This window comes from Bidens hawaiensis, unplaced genomic scaffold (genome assembly GCF_021521415.1).
Source record: "Bidens hawaiensis isolate Kalapana, Puna unplaced genomic scaffold, B.hawaiensis_p1.1 tig00003244_1, whole genome shotgun sequence".
In the NCBI taxonomy this organism is placed as follows: Eukaryota; Viridiplantae; Streptophyta; class Magnoliopsida; order Asterales; family Asteraceae; genus Bidens; species Bidens hawaiensis.
The window spans coordinates 1,523,815-1,544,177 of NW_027491178.1; the positions used below are offsets into that span (position 1 = coordinate 1,523,815).

The 20,363-nt window shown below is 34.8% G+C and overlaps 3 protein-coding genes and 1 non-coding gene across 4 annotated transcripts; 2 read left to right on the forward strand and 2 right to left on the reverse strand.

Moving 5' to 3' along the window:
- Nucleotides 1-3,322: 3,322 nt before the first annotated feature.
- LOC143622899 (uncharacterized) lies at nucleotides 3,323-4,407 on the forward strand. The gene is made up of 2 exons (XM_077093915.1): nucleotides 3,323-3,527; nucleotides 4,025-4,407. Exons 1-2 carry the CDS (start codon nucleotides 3,323-3,325, stop codon nucleotides 4,405-4,407), a joined length of 588 nt encoding a protein of 195 aa, XP_076950030.1.
- A 428-nt stretch (nucleotides 4,408-4,835) lies between these two features.
- On the forward strand, nucleotides 4,836-6,537 carry LOC143622900 (uncharacterized). The gene is made up of 2 exons (XM_077093916.1): nucleotides 4,836-5,084; nucleotides 5,288-6,537. The coding sequence occupies exon 2, from the start codon at nucleotides 5,326-5,328 to the stop codon at nucleotides 6,535-6,537; it is 1,212 nt and encodes a 403-aa protein (XP_076950031.1). The 5' UTR covers nucleotides 4,836-5,084; nucleotides 5,288-5,325.
- A 1,444-nt stretch (nucleotides 6,538-7,981) lies between these two features.
- On the reverse strand, nucleotides 7,982-8,054 carry TRNAR-UCU (transfer RNA arginine (anticodon UCU)). Its single transcript has one exon. It is a non-coding gene; the product is annotated as a tRNA-Arg (tRNA).
- Nucleotides 8,055-9,625: 1,571 nt separating this feature from the next.
- LOC143622996 (pyruvate kinase 1, cytosolic-like) lies at nucleotides 9,626-15,031 on the reverse strand. The gene is made up of 16 exons (XM_077094002.1): nucleotides 14,747-15,031; nucleotides 14,553-14,649; nucleotides 13,577-13,674; nucleotides 13,331-13,486; nucleotides 12,958-13,035; nucleotides 12,633-12,764; nucleotides 12,298-12,378; nucleotides 12,124-12,195; nucleotides 11,937-12,026; nucleotides 11,706-11,850; nucleotides 11,540-11,628; nucleotides 10,693-10,788; nucleotides 10,521-10,588; nucleotides 10,340-10,439; nucleotides 10,198-10,257; nucleotides 9,626-10,067 (listed from the first exon to the last, which is right to left on the reverse strand). The coding sequence occupies exons 1-16, from the start codon at nucleotides 14,813-14,815 to the stop codon at nucleotides 9,915-9,917; spliced, it is 1,584 nt and encodes a 527-aa protein (XP_076950117.1). The 5' UTR covers nucleotides 14,816-15,031; the 3' UTR covers nucleotides 9,626-9,914.
- Between the last annotated feature and the right edge of the window lie 5,332 nt (nucleotides 15,032-20,363).

The following is a 20,363-nucleotide window of genomic DNA, read 5'->3' on the forward strand; positions in this document are numbered from 1 at the left end:
TATGGAGTAAATATATTATGGAGGAGATAAGTTATGGAGAGAATAACTTAAACTATGTACAAGTTCTCTTCTAAATTATGAGCATGAGCTCCCTATTTATAGGCTATTTACAATATACATTAAATACAAAGACTAAACCGCCTATAACTTATTCGATCGCTACGGACACCAAAACCGTGCACTAAGACATTCAAACCGCACCATTCGAAGCATTATATGGACGAAAATGTAGGACGCCCGTGTGCTGGTCTGAAACCGGAGATAATCAATTATCTGGACCCGAGATAATCCAAGAAACCACCGATAAAATTCTTCAAATCCGAGAACGACTTAAGACGGCATGTGATCGTCAAAAGACTTACGCCGATATCCGTCGTAAGCCGTTAGAGTTCAATGTTGGTGCCAAAGTACTTTTGAAAGTCTCGCCATGGAAAGGCGTAGTCCGCTTTGGCAAGAAAGGCAAACTAAGTCCTCGATTCGTTGGACCCTTCGAAATACTCGAACGAATTGGTACCGTCGCATACCGTTTGCGACTACCCGAGGAAATGCAAGGGATACACGATGTATTCAATGTTTCGAATCTACGTAAATGTTTAGCCAATGAATCTCTTTCGATGCCATTAAAAGATGTAGAAATTAACGAGAACTTAAAGTTCATTGAAAGACCAATTCAAATTGAAGATTCGAAAACTAAGAAACTTAAAAGACGAACCTTGAAAATCGTGAAAGTGAAATGGGACTCCCGACGAGGACCCGAGTATACTTGGGAACTTGAGTCCGAAATGAAAAAGAAATACCCCCACTTATTCTCATAAGCAATCTCGAGGATGAGATTTATTTCAAGGTAGGGAGGATGTAACGTCACGTAAATTTCGGGAAAAAAAAATGACAATTTTCAAAGCAAAGGGACCAATTCTGACAAATTCTAAACTCCAGGGGCTTAAATGAAAAATCTGTTTTCTTGACCCATCGCGCTACACGACAGGTCAAGAGAGACACCCATCGCGTACCGCGATGGGGTGTCTGACAGATTGTGACACGTGTGCCACGTGGCACACGGTGGCAACAGTTGCTGCCACGTGTCACCACGTGGCAACACGTCGGCCACGTGGCGCGGTGCCTGCCATGTGTCACACGTGGCAGGTCTAGATATTGACTCAGCAGGCCTATATCGCGGTACGCGATATGCCTGCCAAGTGACCCATCGCGTACCCCTTTGGGGGTCCAAAAATGGCTATAAATAGGAGGGCTAGGGGTTCATTCCAAATCACACCAAAAACACACACATTACTCTCTCACTACACCTCGTAAAGCGTGCCCTCGATCCGTCTCAAAAACCGTGCCCCGAAACCCTCGTAATACGTGCCATTCCCGACGATATTCCAAACAAGAAGGAAGTGTTGTTCCGACGTTCTGACGATTTCCTCGAAGTACGTGCTGAAGAGTGTCGGTGTCTCGAGAAGCGTGACAAGTGAAGGAAAAGAGTTTACAAGGAAAGAGTGTTGATTGAGAGGCGTCGAAGTGTTGCTCAAGTGTCTAGGGTATTTCTAATCCAAGCAAGGTAGGCATAATGCTCGACCAAAATATAATAAAATATTATAAAGGCTTAATACCCAAGTCGAAGTTATTCTCGTTAAACGAAGAAACATATAACAAAGAAAATAAAGAAAAGAAAAATGAAAACATATATGTGAGTATATATATGAATATGATTAATCTTTGTTATAAAATATATTATTTAAGAATAATGAGTATTCTTAAATAATAAAGAAAAGAATACGTTTCTTAAAGAAGAAGAAACACGGGTTTTATGAATAAACTAAAGGTTTATAAATTACTATTAAAACTAAAGGTTTTAAAGTAAAAAGAGATATTTAACTAAAGGTTCATCGAGATAAATAAGACTAAAGGTCTTAAACCGGATCGTGTATCCGACTAACAAAAGTTATACTCGTACTATAGGTGCGAGATAGCAAGAGAAGAACTCACGGACGGTGTTGGAAACCGATCCCTATCAAAAGGTGAATACGCCCCACTTTTACAAACTTGTTTTCAAACAAATCAAACGTGTTATGTGTAAAACTTTACATGAGGCTACGTGTCTCTAAAAACATTGTAAATAAGAGTATGAGCCTAGCCCTCAGGTTGTAGTATACGTTTGTCTGGATCCTTACATATGTGGTATGCGGTGGGCACATCGGACCGCGCCTGGTCACGACCTCCAGCCACGATGGGCCGAACCAAAGTATGTTCGAGTGAGAATGACCTTGTGTATATTTATGGTACCTAAGTACGTCAAAACACAGCGGTGTTTTCCTGGGGTGACCTAGTGTAGAGACTCGAATTTATAATGATGTTTATTGTAACTTGATTATTCCTAAGCCAAGATGGGTCGAGACTTACGTGGTCTCGAGGGGTAATTAAGTAAAGAAAATATTTTTGCGTCAGCATATTCACCAGCATTCGTTGCTGACGTATTTTATAACATTTTGCAGGTAATCAAGATTAGAGCTTGAAGAACGAAGGCTCAAGAATCCGATGGCTCGGATAATTTTGTTTAAACTAGTAAATATGGTGTTTTTATAAAACATATAAACAAGTAAAACTAAACAAGACTTTTGTCTCGTCTTTTGTTTTGTAAATATATATAATCTTTAAATCCACATGTTTATTAAAGTCTTCCGCATTAACCCGCAACTCTGATTTATTTACAAATGTGGTACCAACTATGGTTCACACTCCTAGGCCTAGATTGGGGGTGTGACAAATAGTATGAAAAAAAGAATAGAATTTGATTAGACTGAGGGTAGTGGGGGGTGAGGGGTGGGCGCGACCGCCTACGTGGCTCGCGAACACCGCTACACCCCTCAGGTGAAGGAGGGCGCGGCCGGCCGGCGTGGCTGTGGTTGCGGGGCAATATAGCCGTTGGAGGTGAGTTGACTAGTCAACCTTACCGTTGGCCAGTCTAAATATTTAATTTTTTTTTTATTTTTTTTACCTACAAATACAAATCCACACTTTTTATAAAAACTCAAACCATACATTCTCTCTATCAAAACTTCTATTTATATATTTATAAATGGCATCATCGTCTTCGTCTTCCTATTCTACCGAAGAAGACGAACTCATTTGTCAAGCGGTTCAAACGACGATAAACTTTTTGAGAGATCAAAATCGCCCCCGAGCTCCATTGTTCCGCTAACCGCGTATTCGTGATCGAAAGACCGCTAACGAAACTTTGATACGTCACTATTTTAGTCCCAATCCCACATATGGTGAGGATAGTTTTAGAACCCGTTTTCGAATGACTAGACGATTATTCATGCGTCTAGCAAATGACTTGCCGGAGCACTTTGAGTATTTTCAACAAAGGGATGACGCTAGAGGTAAGCCCGGGTTCACGGCTACTCAAAAAATTACCGCCGCTCTTCGGCAACTAGCGTATGGTGTTGGATCGGACATGTTAGACGAGTATCTACAAATGGCTAAAAAGACCGGACGCGATGCGCTTAACCACTTTTGTAGAGGTATATATTTTTTTTACGTTTGTTTATATATTTTTCAAATATTTACATAACTTATATAACTTTAATAATTATATTTAGGGGTCATATCGCTATACAAGCGGAGATACTTACGTAGACCAGCAATGTATGATATCCAACGCATATACGAGGTGCACGGTGAAAAGCATGGTTTCCCCGGGATGCTCGGTAGCCTTGATTGTATGCATGTTGGTTGGGCTATGTGTCCCACTGCTTGGCGAGGTCAATTCCATCGAGGTGATCACCCCGGCCCTACTATTGTACTTGAGGCGGCGGCGTCACAGGATCTTTGGATTTGGCATGCGTTCTTTGGGGTTGCCGGGTCTAATAATGACCTCAATGTTATCGATCAATCACCGACGATGACCTTATCGACGGGGTAGAACCCCTTCAAGCTTTTTTTGCAAATGGAGAACATTTCAAGTACGGGTACTACCTCGTTAATGGTATTTACAACGAATGGGGGATACTTGTTCTAGCTTACGCGGCTCCAGTTTCTGACATACGAAAGTACTTCACGAAGAAACAAGAATCGGCAAGGAAAGATATTGAAAGGGCGTTTGGAGTCATAAAGAAAAGATGGGCAATGTTGTCGAATCCAATAAGATTTTGGACAAGGGAGAAGATAACGGAAGTCGTCATCACGTGTATAATCCTACATAACATGATACTAGAAGACGAAGGTAAAGCTATTTGTCAAAACTACCAAGGTGATATTCTAAGACAAGAATCGACGATCACCAATGAACAACGACTCGCCAACATAAATATTATCAAGAGCCGTGAGTTACATGGCAACGTTCGGCATGAGTTGGTCGAGCATTTATGGGATAGAAAACCCGATGATCTTGTATTAGACTAGTATCAATGTAATGTTTTATGTTATTATTAATGTAATGTTTTATATTATTATTTAATGTATTATTTAAAATAATTAAATAAATAAAAAACTGGATCAAGCCCATGATCACCTGGACCACTACACCCTCTGGGGCTTGGTTGAGGGGCTTGATCCATGGCCATGTCATCGCCTACGTGTCAGATTTTGCTTGGCTCACCTGAGGCTCAACCAAGCCCATTACCCTTAGCCTTAGTAGTGTAGGTGTTACTTAAACAAAAACGAATTTAAAAATAATCAAACTTCACATGAACATTAGGCTAAACAAAACGGTCAACTCCATTAAAATATGAGTGAAAGTTTTACAAATTCTGTGGACTATATAGATGCACGTATACGTAGGCCTAACTCAAAACACCCCACCCCCACCCCCACCCCTGTAGATACACGTATCTATACATAGGCCTAACTCAAAACGGTGGCAGAAAAGATTCATTCAACCAAAACAATGGGCAATCCACTTCTTATCAAACCCAGTTTCACAAAACCAAAACCTCCTTCAAAACCAGCTGCTCCGCCACTTGACCCATCAGAATCTTTATATCACCCATTATCAACCACCACCAAATTAACACCAAATCTTCAATCTTTTTCACATTCTAACTTCTGGGTTTTCTTCTACACATCATTTTAGTTACTGGGTACCTTCTTTTTTCAAATTCTAACTTCTGGGTTTTGTTCTACACACAGTTTCAGTAACTGGGTACGTTTCAAAATTCAGTCTTTTTTCAAATTCTAACTTCTGGGTTTTCTTCTCCACACAATTTCAGTTACTGGGTACGTTTCAAAATTTAATTTTATTTCAAATTCTAACTTTTGGGTCTTCTTCTACACACAATTTCAGCAACTGGGTACGTTTCAGAATCCAATCTTGACCAGTCAATGGACAACAATGGCATGTTCAACACATCCGTTGGGTCCGGAATGTTAGGTCTTGAAATGTCGTTAAATCCCAATTTCCACCACCAGCAGCCACCGTTCACCGGCGCCGGTAAACCATCGTACCGAGCTTCACCGATGAGCGATGAAGAACACCACAGCAACAATTTGAACAATCCGGCGACCACCGACGACAGCGGCGGCGGCGATGGGAAGTTGAGAAATGGTTCGCCGTGGCAGAGGATGAAGTGGACGGATAATATGGTGAGGTTGTTGATTATGGTGGTGTTTTATGTTGGTGATGAAGCTGGGTCGGATAACCCACCTGGGTCTGACACCGCGGCGAGGAAGAAGTCCGGCGGCGGCGGTGGTGGCGGTGGTGGGGCTATGCAGAAGAAGGGTAAGTGGAAGTCGGTTTCTTTAGCAATGATGGAACGAGGGTTTTATGTGTCTCCACAACAATGTGAGGATAAGTTTAATGATTTGAATAAAAGGTATAAAAGGGTTAATGATATATTAGGTAAAGGTACTGCTTGTAAAGTTGTGGAGAATCAAGCATTGCTTGAGTCAATGGATCATATTCCGGTTAAGTTGAAGGAAGAAGTGAAGAAATTGTTGAATTCTAAGCATCTTTTCTTTAGGGAAATGTGTGCTTATCACAATAGTTGCTCCGGTAGTGTCGGAGGTGGTGGTGGTGGGGTGACACATCATTCATTGACACCCGAAGTGGCGGTGCACCGATCGAATTGTGTGCATTCAAACGATGAGGACGATGACGAGGAGGAGGATGAAAACGAGGAGGCAGACGACGGGTTGAGTAATAGGAAACGCGGTAGAATGGGTGAGCAGGACTGGCACGAGAGCGTAGTGCACAAGTTTAATAACGAGTTGAGTTCGGTTGTTCAAGATTTGAGTAAGAGTGTGTGGGAGAAGAGGCAATGGATGAAGGTGAAGATGATGCAATTGGAGGAGCAAAGGGTGGGGTTTCAAGGGGAATCATATGAGTTGGAGAAGAGAAGAACAAAGTGGTTGAAGTTTAGTTATAGTAAAGAAAGAGAGATGGCGATTGAGAAGATGAAGAATGAGAGGATGAAGCTTGAGAATGAAAGAATGGTGCTTTTGTTAAGGCAAAAGGAAATGGAGTTGGTGGATCTTCAACAATTTTCATCAAATGCTCATAAGAGGGCTAGTGATCCATCTTCCATTAATGGTTGATTTCATTTCTTTCAAGTTTGTTTGTATATATAAGTTGTTTTAGACAAGGGTTTGTTCTCAGATATTTGGTAATTTCAGTTGTCTCTTATGAGTAATAAAACTTCAAGGGGGGAATGAGTTACCTAGGCACCGAACCGATCTTAATCATACTATCATAGAATTACTTAATGTGTTTGTACAACTTTGGCTGTGTGTTGTGGAGAAACACCCGGGGCGCCACCAACACCCACCCCCTACGCCCCTTCCAACGTTAGCCCTTTGCCGGCCTGCCTGTCGTTAGCCCATAACATTTAGCCTTGTAACACATAATAGACCTACTTTTGCTTCTATTTAGTGTTTTGAATAAAATAGTAGAGTTAGAAAGAGCCAAAGAGGAACTTTGTGAACAAGTTGTTTATACCATAAAACAAAGTGTGAATGTCATGTTTGTGTTTGATTCGCCAACATGATGTTTTGTATGGATCTCCGAACCAAATCAAACAATAAAATGAGGATGGGGCATGCAGAAAATGACAAGTTCTTGAAATCAAGAAAGTAGAAGTTCATGTAACCTTTACATTCTTGAACATTTTACTTAAATTCTTGCATATTTAAATACTTGGGTTATAAAGAGTTTACAACTTAAATAATTTAAAACAAGGTAAAAAGCTTTAAAACCTATTCAAACCCCTCTATTTACACTAATGAGGTGTTCAAGTAATACAACGGGGAACACTGTACACCAACACATACACTGATGAAGTTTCATATAGATTTGAAGAGTCATATGGTTTGAAGGTTTTACAAGTTGCAGAACACAATACACCAACACATACACTGATGAAGTATCATACATATTTGAAGTATCATATGCGTTTGAAGGTTTTACAAAAAATTATAAAAATAATGTAGATATGATATTATGTATATTAAAAACAATTATGAGATGTAATAGCTACAAGTATTAAATTTTTTAAGGAATTACATTATTAGTTGTAATAACTACAAATATTAAATTGCAGTTTAACTAATTTATGATATTTGTTTATTAGTTGTAATAACTACAAATATTAAATTTTAGTTTAACTAATTTATGATATTTGTTGTAATCAGTAATAAAGCACTACTAGCATTAAAAATTAACACACTATTACTAAAGTAACTTTTTTTTTTAATTATTGTTCATCCAAAGAATAAGATCTATTTCTACACTTTTTAGACATTAGATGGTGTTCATTAACTAAAATTAAAATTATGTTGAGGTAAGAGATTAATTTTGAGGTAAAAAGTAGATTTTGTTCATGAACTTGAAGTGAGAGATTAATCTCTTACCTCAACATAATTTTAATTTTTAAGGTAAAAAATTATGTGTGACTTACTTTATCTTAACTTTAATTAATATTTAAAAAAAATCACACAAGATAGAAACATTGTAAGAAATACAAAAATGATAAATAAAATAATTCACGCCCAGTGGGACTCGAACCCACAATCGCCTGATTAGAAGCCAGACGCCTTATCCATTAGGCCATGGGCGCTTGTTTTTTTACGATTAACAACTATTTTTACTAACTAATGAATTGGCTATTTTCTGTGAATTATATATCAGACTCGACAGAAGATAAAATTTAAAAATACTATATATATATATATATATATTTAATATGGCTTCACTAAAATATTGTTCTGTTTACAACAATATTCTAGAGTTAGTCACCCTGGAATCTTGTACCTGTTTCTTGTTTCTACAAGCTCCCATCTATCTCCCAGAACATACAGAACCTGAACTCCAGCTATATATATACAACCACTAAACTCCATCACCATATATAACCAGCATCAACTAACTAATTGCAACATATATACACCATTATTGCGTCTGCACTTTTATTTCTCTTGGTCGCCACACAATGCTCCTCCGGATCATTGTTATCATTACTCGACCATCATCCCGATCCACTCGGAACCAGTTTACTATCCGATCTCATGAGGTCAGAGCAGATTCCATTGGGGATGGAACGAGACGATGAAGTGATGGTGTCACCGGCGGCAAGAGTAGAGTGGCAAGTGAGAGTCACAATGGACGTACCAGGAATGAAGAAGGAAGAGTTGAAGATAGAGGTAGAGGAGAATAGCATTTCAACTATCATGGCTTGAAAAATAACAAAGTAATAACATTTCAACTAAAAGCATATTATAATGCAAGATATTGTTAAAAAGAAAACAATTTTATTATTTAGACATAGTGCATACAATATATACAGAAAGTTGAATAAACAAATAGGAAAATACGTTTCAAGAATCTAACTTCTTATCAAATATACAAGTGAACTTAAAATTACCTCAAACTTGTCTATTGAACAAATCAAAGCATAAGAAACAGTTTCGAGTTTGAACCCTCCCCTTTTAATTTGCTTGACTTAATGTTATTTTGGGCCCTTAACCAAGTGATCCATTTTCTTGAACAATTGGAAGCTTCATATTTGCAAATGCTTTAGTGAACTGCTTCATGCTTTTTATATACATTTGTACAATACAATACATATGGTAGGATCATAAGATAACACTAAAATATTAAGAAGGAAATGACCCATTTTGTTATGTAGCTTTTGTAAACATATCATTCACACACTATTTACAAAAATACAAAATTGTGAATGAATCCATTTTGGGTCAGACCAACCTAACCGGTTTCTACATACGCCAGATAAGCGCACATCTTGACCGACCTATTCCGACCTTCATCATTTTGTAAATCATATTTACATACTATTATACTAACTATTTATAAAATATAAAACTTAAAAATACATTTCAATCCAGCCCAACCCGGCTTAGTACAAAATGTGCCAAAAAATGCCTACAATTATATTCTCCTCTCCCCACACACAATTTTATCAAAATTCGTGTCATCATAGCGTTTTGTAGATACGTTTTTGATTCCGAAATATCATTTTGATGTCAATTTGATGCCTTTAGCTGAGTTTATGTACCCGTTTTATGTTTATGAATCTCAGTTTGATGATTTGTGTTTATGATCACAGATTGACCATTTTTAGAATGGCCACATGTATGACAAACTAAAATAACTATCTATCAAGCATGAAACGACCTTACCCGCCCGTTTTACCAGGCATAATGAAAGGTTCAAAACTAACTTTAATAAACAAGAATCTAAGGACAACATACAGCATTAAACCAAAAACCGGTTTTTATTTAAATCTTTATCAGCCATTAAATATATGGAAGAAGGGGCATAAATTATAATTGTATCAGAACCTAAATTCTGTAGAACCAAAATCGCCCCAACCCCAAAACGTCAAAAGTGTTTCCAAAAAATTATGGCAAATAAGTTACAACATAAAAACGTCATAAAATGCTCTGCTTGCAAATGGTTTCTAATCTTCAAGCTCGATGATTTTAACAACCGATGCATCTCCAACCTTTTGGCAGATCACAACACGATCATGTGACTTGATCACTCCCGAGGCTTTTCCATGGTCCAGTGCAACTTTCAGTACCGATTCATTTGTTGCACTTGTAGATTCAGCCTGAAAAATACAATAATTAGTTTTACATAATAGTATCCTTTTAGGCCAATATTCAATAATATTACAACTGATAATCTGATTCGGATTGTAATCACTTATAAAAGACTTATAGTATCAACGAAAAACTTACCGGGTGTCGAGGGTCAGCAAGCATGGGGAAAAGACCTCTAACAATAAGCGATTGTCTCGCCTGACCATTCAAACATATTAATAAAATAATTAGCTTTATATAAAATAAACATTGTAAAAAGAAAAAAGAGAATAAAATAAACCTCAAACGCGCCACTAAAACTCCAACGTAATTGATTAGTCTTTAGCCGAGGAATAACAACCGACAAAACAGGCATTGTTGGCCGATACTTTGCAATTAACCTGCATTTAATATATTCAAACGTTTTTACTTTTTAAACAAACTATTAACTTGTTCTTTACTAAAGTCGCATCCATACATACCTTGCAGCCCTTCCAGAAGAAGTGAAGCAAATAATGACAGATGCCTTCACCTTAATGGCTGCACGAACCTAAAATAATCATTAAATATACCAATCAGTGATAAGTTTTTGAATTTAAAATAATTAAGTTTGAATTTATAGCGGAAATAATATGAAAATTAATTAAAGGATACCGCAGAAGAAGCAATTGATTCCAAATGAGTCATTGGTTCTCCAACATATTTGACGGTTTTCTTGAAATAAAGATCTTGGTTAAAAACCTTTTCTGCCTGCAAGTGATATCCGAATCAGCATTACTAAAATAACCACAAACACCCTTCGAATTGTTTTAACTTAAAAGGATTTTATTAAAAAATATATAACAGTAGGTGTTAATATATTTTTAGTTATGCACTGATATATAGAAAATTTTGATACAAGTCATAGAAAATAAACTACTACATGTTTGAAAGAATTATAATATACAAGAATGGCGTTTTGGTTGTTTTATCGGCTTACTAGTTAAATAATATGATTTGTCACACGCTAAAAAACTGATTATTTAAGTATTCTACATCATGTTTGATTACATCAATTTATCAGATTTTGATTATTACAAACCAAAAATGCATTGAACCGTTCATGAATTGTTCTGCAGGAAGTTCGTTTATTTAATAAACAAATGAACATGAACAAATTTTTTGTTCATTTAATTCAACAAAAGACCATGCACACACATTCCTTTTGTTTATATCCGTTCTTTTATATTTGATCTTTTACCATTGTTTTAACATTCAATCAGATTTTGTTATTACAAATATCAACTTAATATCAGTTTAAAACTTTTAGATATCCCCTTTTACTTTGATCATGGTAGATGGTAGTTTATGTTTGTTCATTTATGTTTGATTAGTCATTTAAAAAAACATGAACACATTCACTTTCTTAACGAACGGACACGAGCAGGAAAATCCGTTCATTTAAGTGTTCAGGTTCGTTTGTTTTTTTCAGTTAAAAGTTAAATTCACGATGAGATGTTACCTCTGCACAAATTTTACCAACAGTAGATATTGTTTCAACAGGGTATGCTCCACGCAGAGTCTCAGCACCAAGAAGAATGGCATCACTTCCTGCGAAATAATACTAATTCATCAAAAGCCCGACATGTTAACATATAAAATCACAGCAGCTAAAACAAGAAACTAACCATCTAAAACAGCATTAGCAACATCGGTTGCTTCTGCACGAGTCGGCCTAAGATTATCAGTCATGCTATCAACCACACGAGTCACCACAGCTGGTTTTCCAGCCATGTTACACTTGTGAAGAGCAGCTTTTTGAAATAAAAACACCTGACAAAGTTATACCGGTCAGATTAAGGTCCAAAAGGATGTAAGATTTTATGTTTTTGGATGGCCTAAAAATATTAAATATATACCTTTTCTGGTGGAAGATCAATTCCAATATTCCCACGGGAAAGGATAATACCATCGGCCTCTTGTAAAATCTCATCAAAGTGAGTTAGTCCCTGTGGAACAAATGAATACATCAATGAATAAAAAGCCAAATAAATATAATACTTTAATAAAAATCACGAAAAGTATATAATAGTCGAAGAAAATCACCTCCACGTTTTCAATTTTTGCAAATATTTGAGTTTGACTAAGATCGCCGAGCTTAGAAAGATATTCACGTGCCTGAGATTGCATGTCAAAATTATATTAATAACCAGATAAACTAAAGTGAACGGGATATGTAAAAATAAAATAATAAGAGCCAATCCGTAAAAGCACACTTACTTCACGAACGTCTTGTGCATGACGTGTGTATGACAATGAAAGGAAGTCAATTTTGTTGGCAACACCCCAACTGCTAATGTTCTGAAATAAGAAAAAAAAAGGTATCAATAAAATTCAAAATTCTTTACTAGTTACATTTTGCAAAACCAGACCATCTGATTTATAATCTAGTTAGTAAAATAAACATGACTTGCTCACAGATATAATAAAATTCTTAATAAACAGCCAAGACAGATGATTTAGACGTTTTAAACAATCCTTAACCTTTCGAAAAATTCAACTAATATAAAGGCATATATCTCGATAATTTGAATTAAAATTATATAAATACTCACCTCTTTATCTTTTTCAGTGAGAGTAGGCAGATCGATATGAATTTGGGAAGCATGGAGAGTGAACAAAGCACCAGCTAGAGTTGCAGTATTCTTTATCTTGCAATCAACATCGCTCCCATTCACATTATCAACCTGCACAAGCCCAGTCATGAACAAAACAAATCATACTTTGTTTTCTTGACGAAGTTTATGCTTGCAAATATTTTGAAAAACAAGTTATGTATTGGTAAAAAACCATGTTACATCAATCATGTGCAGCGGTTTTACACGTGCATATCCATTATCCACATCTAACTTGTTACCCAAACAAATAAATAAATCCTACCTCCAGCCAAACAGAGGTGGTTTCACTTCCTGTGAACAAGTATTGACCAATAAAAATGGTGTCCCCCTTCTTCACAGCCTGAAAATAACACATAAACAGCCTCGTAAGCATATGCGGCCCACTAAAACACGTGCAGAACTAACCAGACACGCGCAAACAAACATGTCTTTTATAGATAATAATTTGAACTATTTTACCCTCCTCAGACCCTACCATAGCTTTGCTATTGGTGGGATATACTGAGTACGATGATGATGATGATGATGATGATGATGAACTATTTTAGAAGCACTTAAATGTACAAAGATACAAGTTCTCACAAAATTTTCTTATTTCATAGATAGCATTAATACTTAATTTAACATGTACTCACCTTAGCAAGTCCGTCAAAGTTGATCGGAAGCACTTGAGAAGAAGCCTCTTGACCTTTATCAGGGGTCAGAGTTACATTATCATCCTGTTGAAGAGAGATAGCGTTCTCACTCTTATTGACAACCTGCATCTCAGCACCAACTGTGTCGAGCATCACCTGAAAGTAAAGGAAATCGTATTAATAATATGTAGTTACATTAACATAATCAACTGAAGCCGGTTAAAATAAAATGATATACAAACATACAGCACAAAGTTTCTTGGTGCTCTTGACAGCAGCCCTCAGATTATCCAAGGTTTCTTGGTGATACTTACCGTCTAGCCATGAAAAATCAAATCTAGCAACTGCAAAATCAACATCACACAAAGTCAAATCACATTTAACAACAATAACATCCGCAATGACTTTGAAAATTGAAAAGAGCTTCAATTCTGAAACTCGTTAGACTGCCAACAAGTTAGGGACGACAAAAAACAGAATTAACCGAGAACTGTAACTGAATTAACCAATAGTTCGATTAAGCCAGAACTGATTAACAATGTGGCCACATAACCCCCTCACCCGCCTCAAAAACGCCCAAAACCAGCCTATCGTGTATAATCTTATAAATTTTTCATAAAGTAAAAATAAGAACATCGTCATAAGGATCACTGGATATAAAATCCATAATAATATCATTATACGACTGTTAATATAGCAAGGCTTTTCATTACTCGCAAATCGTAACTCCTACTTGACATTATCAAAGGTGTGCATGGGTCGGTTCGGTTTTGAGTTAAAACAGAACCAAAAAGTAAAAATGTTGGTTTTTGAGTTTTCAAAAATAGTTCGGTTTCGGTTTCTGGTCTTGCCATTTGGGCTTATAAATTTTGTGCCGAAAAAAAAAAAACAGTTGGTCAAAAAGCATGAATTTGTGACTAATTTTTTTGTTAGTAATTACTTAAGTATTATACATTTGTTCTAAATTATTTGTGTATAAATTACTTGAAATTTAAAATTAAATAATAAAAATCTATAAAAAATCAGTTTTTTACAAAAACATAAAACCAAACCGTCGACTTTTGTTTCGGTTCGATTTTTTCAGTTCGATTTTTTCAGTTTCAACCCGTACATCACCATACGATTATCACAAATCTACAAATCACTCGTACAAATTTCGATTCAACATATCAATACCACATACACGTAAACAAACAGAAAGCCAAATGATAACATAACATACCAGACATGCCAGCTTTAAGGCAACCCTCAATAACCTCAACAGATCGCGATCGAGGACCCAACGTTCCAACGATTTTCGTCATCGCTGGGAAGAAACTCTGCAAATCAAACCCATATTACATTAAACATAAAAAATAAAATGTAAAATCAGATCCGTAAAAATAGAATTGAAATGGAATGTAATGTAATGCTTACAGCCTTAGAAGGCTCGAGGATGGTTGCCATCCTGATGGGTTCCTCCAGAAGCAAGTGATTGGAATGCATTTTGATTGATTGATTAACAGAATGAAAGAGATGTGAATGAATATTATTATTATTATTATTATTGATTTGAGAATTGAGAATGAATGAAGGATTTGGTAAAAGAGAAGAAGTTATTATTATTATTATATATATATATTGAAATCAGAGAACCCGGTTTTGTTTCATTGAAAGCAGCCCCTAAGTTTCGTTCTCCCCAAGTTTTCTCTTCCTTTTTTCTTTTTATTATTTTGAGGCAGGTGTATTTATAGAAACTCTCAATTGTATTTTTAGACCAATTTTTAATATAAATTTTAAGATTATATATTTCAAAAAACCCATTATTTTTTAAATTATTGGAAAATAAAAATGAATATGTGTACTTTTAATATAAAATTTTAATCGGATACATGGTGAAAATGTGTAAACACTTATATAGTGTTTGACGGATATAACGAGAGTTGAATGATTACGGGTAAAATGTTATGTGTGTGTGATTCTTGTAATTCATTTTTTTTTTAATTTGATTTGTATTGAATGTTTTTGTTGAAATGCTATGCGGGACACTTGTGTAGACAGGTGTATTTTAATGTATGATTATGTATTGTAATACACGTGTTATGAATGATGTATACACGTGTACTCTTTGTATAACACGTAAGGGAAAACGTCATAGGTAAAAGCAAACCCCAACTCTATTTTCTCTGACATTATATGGGATGTATAATGTCTTAGTAACTACAAATTTTAAATGTTTGACACACTAAAGTATGAGATTCATGTTTGATCCATGATTAAAAAGGACTATTTTCTAAGCTAAACTATAATATGGTAAAATATCAATTCAGTTTATACTTCTATAACAGTAAAAGCGGCAAATAAAGATCGGGCATGACCCTTATGTTCATTTATTATCATAAATATCCTACAATGTAAAACACTTTTAAGATAATAAAGTAGTTTTTTTTCTTATGGACACATAAATTGACGTGCCACTAAACAAGTAAACACACTCCTAAAACATATATCATTTGCTTATAATAAGACATGTAGCTTAGCATTTGAAAAAGACCCCATTATAGTACACTGGTACTATCATGGCGCAGACGCATAGGTAAGGTAAGGGAGCCCCCCCCCCACCCCAAAAAAAATGTTAATGTTATTAATATAAAAGATCTCGATCGCCTCATATGGGGTCTGTCACTGGGCATCATTGGCTACAAGCACTTTGTTGAAAATAAAATAGGCATATTATAAATCAAAACTTGTAAGTACAAATTATGAAAAAAAAAATACGAGTATGTTAAAAGTGTATATAACATAAAATAAATAAAATAGAAATAGAAATATAGAATGTTTTTCTCGGTTTGACCATGACCTGGCAAGCCATGAATTCACAACATCCGGCCAAATTGATGTACTTCCATGGGTTGTCGCCTTGTCGGTTCCCCCAAAAGGCCACACAAACATAAATTATTGTTTTTACCTATTTCTTTTTAAGGTAATATACATGGTTTTAAAATTTAACGTCAAATTATTTAATTAGTATTTGGCATAAATCCATCTAATTAAAAATCCCCCTTCTTTTTTTCGGGATTAATGTTAAACTAGTTGTACGCAACCCGCACGTTATGGTGGGACACGACGTAAATCTGAACGGTATCGATTCGGTTTGTCATGATACTTGTACGATACCTAAATACGCTACAACAAACAAAAAGAAAACCCATCATGGAGCTTAAATATTGTGGTGACGGTAGTTCATTCATTTCACATTGACTCAACAAATTAAACTGAGGAGGTGTTTGGGAATTGCTTATGTTAATCAATTTATAACTTATTAACTTTTTGAAAAGTAATAAGGTGTTCGGAATTGTTTTTTGTGTAAGAGTGAAAAGTTAATGAGACACCTTTTTATGACTTATTAACTTTTTTTAAAATAATAAAAGTGGTTTCATTATGAATCCAGTACACCCCCTAGTTATGTTACCTCGTTAGACTGGAATGACATGTTTTAAAAACCTTACAAGAAGATAGGTAAAAAACAAAAAAAAAATTATTTTTGAATGAAAATGACAAAGATGACAAAACTACATGAACAAAAATCAAACACTATAAAAATATTAAGATTGTATGATTAAAAAAATCCATAGGTAAAGAGACACGGGTCAAAGTCAAGAGCAGCATCAAAGCAAAATGTCATTGTCAAGCATGGAACGTTTGAAAAGGTTCGATTTTTTGTTATGGCATGGCTTCTAGAACTATTTTGCAGGAAAATTCCGTTTCTAACTTTCTAGACCTTTTTTTCCATATATTAAATTGGCATCTATATTCTCATTAAGTTCATTTTATTAAAATAACATTTAATTTTTTACAAAATATCGTGGCGTTAGAAATAAATTACACATATTAGAAGTATAGAAAACACAACATATATACAAAAAAGGATTTCGAATATCAACTATTAACATATAAGCAAGGTCTACGGTTCATATAAATTGACACACCGATTCAACCCAAAATAATAATAATAATAACAATAATAATAATAATAATAATAATAATAATAAAATCAGTTGGCTTAAACTTAGACAACTTGTAGCATTCAAATAGAACCAGTAAGATGATTGGTTTTGTTCAGACCGACTCGTGTAAGTCCCATATTTAAAATAATACTAAAGTTTCTTAATAAAGATATCATGTTAATCATTGCTTTTAAAATATTTGTGGCTTACAACTCAACTAAGATGATTTGATGTTAACTTTTTTTTTTCTTAATAGGTATAGATTTACAATCTTTCATTTTGATTTCTTTTAAAATACAAATATAAATTATTCTTACTAATATATGTATTGGATTGATTTCTAATGAGAACCGCTTTGAGTTTTAAGAATTTGAAAGAACTCAACGTAACAATTTTTTTTGAATTTTTTTACACATGTGTAATACGTAAGTGTAACTAATGTACAAAAAAATACAGTATTTTTTTACACACCGAATCGACTTATTACCAGGGGCGGATCCAGTGTCCGGCCAGGGGGAGCGTTTACACCCACTCAAGTCCATGGTTTCGTTTATAAATTTGTAATATATTAGATCCAGAGACCCAAGTGACCCATCCAAAAAATTTTAGTGACCCATTAAAAAAAATTTAGTGACTCGTTCAAAATTCTTTTAGTGCCCCAAACTTATCTTTTTAAAATTATATGTGTTAGAGATGAATGCTATAATCCTTCTTCTCAAAATCAAGCAATCAAGATGCTAGCCTATTTAAACTCATTTGAATTGTTTTCTATTTGCAATTGATGTTACACATTTTAGGGCTCACAGATGTATTATCACGAGCTCTACAAAGAAGAGAACACGATATTTTGGAAGTTGTTCATTGGTGGAAACAACTAAAGGACAGTTGCAAGAATAAATAGAAAATGGATATGGTCAGCTTTTAGAGAAAGTACATTCATATTGTGAAAAACATGGTATTCAAAGTTTGAACATGTCAGGTAACTATGTCGATGACACTGGTTATAGACCCAAAAGACAAAGGCTCACAATCACCAATCAACAATTGTTTTAACAGTGTTGTCAATATGAAAATTCAAGAATTTGGTGTTCGCTTTAATGAGATTATCGCGGATTTACTTCAAAACATGTTGGTTTTCAATCCGTATGATTCATTTTCCAAGTTTGATGCATCAAAGTTAATGAGATTGTGTGAGTTTTATCCATATGTTTTGATAATGGGGACAAAATTGTTCTTGCATCTCAACTTAGCTTGTACATTGATATTGTGCGAAAAGATGAAAGATTTGCTAATCTGAAAAGTATTGCAGATCTTGCTAGAGTTATGATGGAAACAAGGAAATATATATCTTTTCATTTGGTTTATCGATTATTAAAGCTAACATTAGTTTTGCATATTGCAACCGCAATGGTTGAGAGATGTTTTTCGACAATGAAGATTATAAAGACAAATTTAGGTAATTGAATTGATGAAGATTTTTTGAATGCTTGTGTAATTTTATTGTTGAAAAAAAAACAATTTTAAATGCTACGAATGAAACTGTAATTGACCGTTTTCAATAGATGAAATCACGTAGAGGTCAATTGTAATATGTATTTTGTTTATCTTTAATGAAATTTATATTTTACATTTCTATACGTAGTTTGTTTAATTAATTTTTTTACTCGACCTGACCCATTTTGCTTTGACTTGTGTTAGTTTGAATTGACGAGTTCTAGGTTGACCTTTTTTTTTTGCACCAACTGGTTAAATTTTCTGGATCCGCCACTGCTTATTACATATGTGTAACCAACATTTAAACTTTTGTAATAATAAAAAATATTTATTCTCTCTTCTGATTCATTTTTTAATTAAATTTAATCTCAGCCACATATTTCATACCATTTAATTAAATGTGTGGTCTAAAATTGAGTTTTTAAAGTTCTTACAACTCATTAAGTTCTCAAAAAGTCCCTCCCCTATATGTATTTTAGGAAATATGTAATTACCCATTCATTAATATTCATTATGTAATACATTATAATTTATAAAATTATAATGTTCATTATATGATTTATATATGTAAATTTGACGTTTTCAATATTTTTCACCCGTGTGTTACACTGAACGCTAACTTGGTTAGAACTATATAGCAGTTTTACAAGCCGTCTAAGGGTATGAACATATATATCTATCTTTGTTTAAAACTTTTAAGACATTTTTTAAAAGATATTCTCGTAATTATAGGATCTCTCGTGATTATAGGATCCTTATTTTTATTGTTTGTATTATAATATCATCTCCATAATTAGAGGAGTAAAAAGAACGAGGAGTATATTAGGTTTAGCCTTTTTTATTATCAACTATTATTGATTGGAGTGGAATGAATGAAACATACAATATGCTTCTTTCTTGAAACCAAACTTTGAAATGGCATCAAAGCAGGCCATGAATCCTAACATTTGATCAGCTAGTCTATCCATTCTTTCATTACCACAACCTACTATCATCAAATATATATATATATATATATATATATATATATATAAATCAAAAATATCAAAAGCCCTAAAAGTGAAAACAAGAAGATGAGCACAACAAGGTGGGACAACAGGGAGCATTGTGATCACTGTGGAAGAGATGGTCATAACAAGGAGGGATGTTTTAAAAGAATTAGCTATCCAAAGTGGTGGCCAGGGAAGGGAAGCAAGACTCAATAAGACCAGAAGCCGGTTGTGGCGAGTCGGATTCGAATGTAAGTCCGCTACCTAGCTTAAATTCTGAGCAATATCATGCTCTTTTGAGATATCTTGCAGAAAAAGAAAATAAAGAAGATGACTGGATTTTGGACTCGGGATGTACCGAGTACATAACTCAATATACCGAATGGCTCGATAAGAGAAGGGCTTCGACCAGTGAGCCACCGGTCTTAATACCAAATGGTGAATCTGTGCCCGTCACTGGTAAAGGGAATAGTCGTTTGCCAAACGAAATCCTAATAAAAGATGTACTTCATGTTCCAAAGTTTAAATGTAATCTTTTATCCGTAAGCAAACTATAAAGAGAGC

Excerpts from the sequence above, each read along its gene's own strand:
- LOC143622899 (XM_077093915.1), top strand. The coding sequence starts at position 3,323 with ATGCGTCTAGCAAATGACTTGCCGGAGCACTTTGAGTATTTTCAACAA. Across the intron at positions 3,528-4,024 it reads GCTTAACCACTTTTGTAGAG|CTTACGCGGCTCCAGTTTCT; the intron begins GTATATATTTTT and ends TACTTGTTCTAG.
- LOC143622900 (XM_077093916.1), top strand. The coding sequence starts at position 5,326 with ATGGACAACAATGGCATGTTCAACACATCCGTTGGGTCCGGAATGTTA.
- LOC143622996 (XM_077094002.1), bottom strand. The coding sequence starts at position 14,815 with ATGCATTCCAATCACTTGCTTCTGGAGGAACCCATCAGGATGGCAACC. Across the intron at positions 10,589-10,692 it reads AATCAATTGCTTCTTCTGCG|GTTCGTGCAGCCATTAAGGT; the intron begins GTATCCTTTAAT and ends TGATTATTTTAG. Across the intron at positions 10,258-10,339 it reads GTTTTAGTGGCGCGTTTGAG|GCGAGACAATCGCTTATTGT; the intron begins GTTTATTTTATT and ends TTGAATGGTCAG.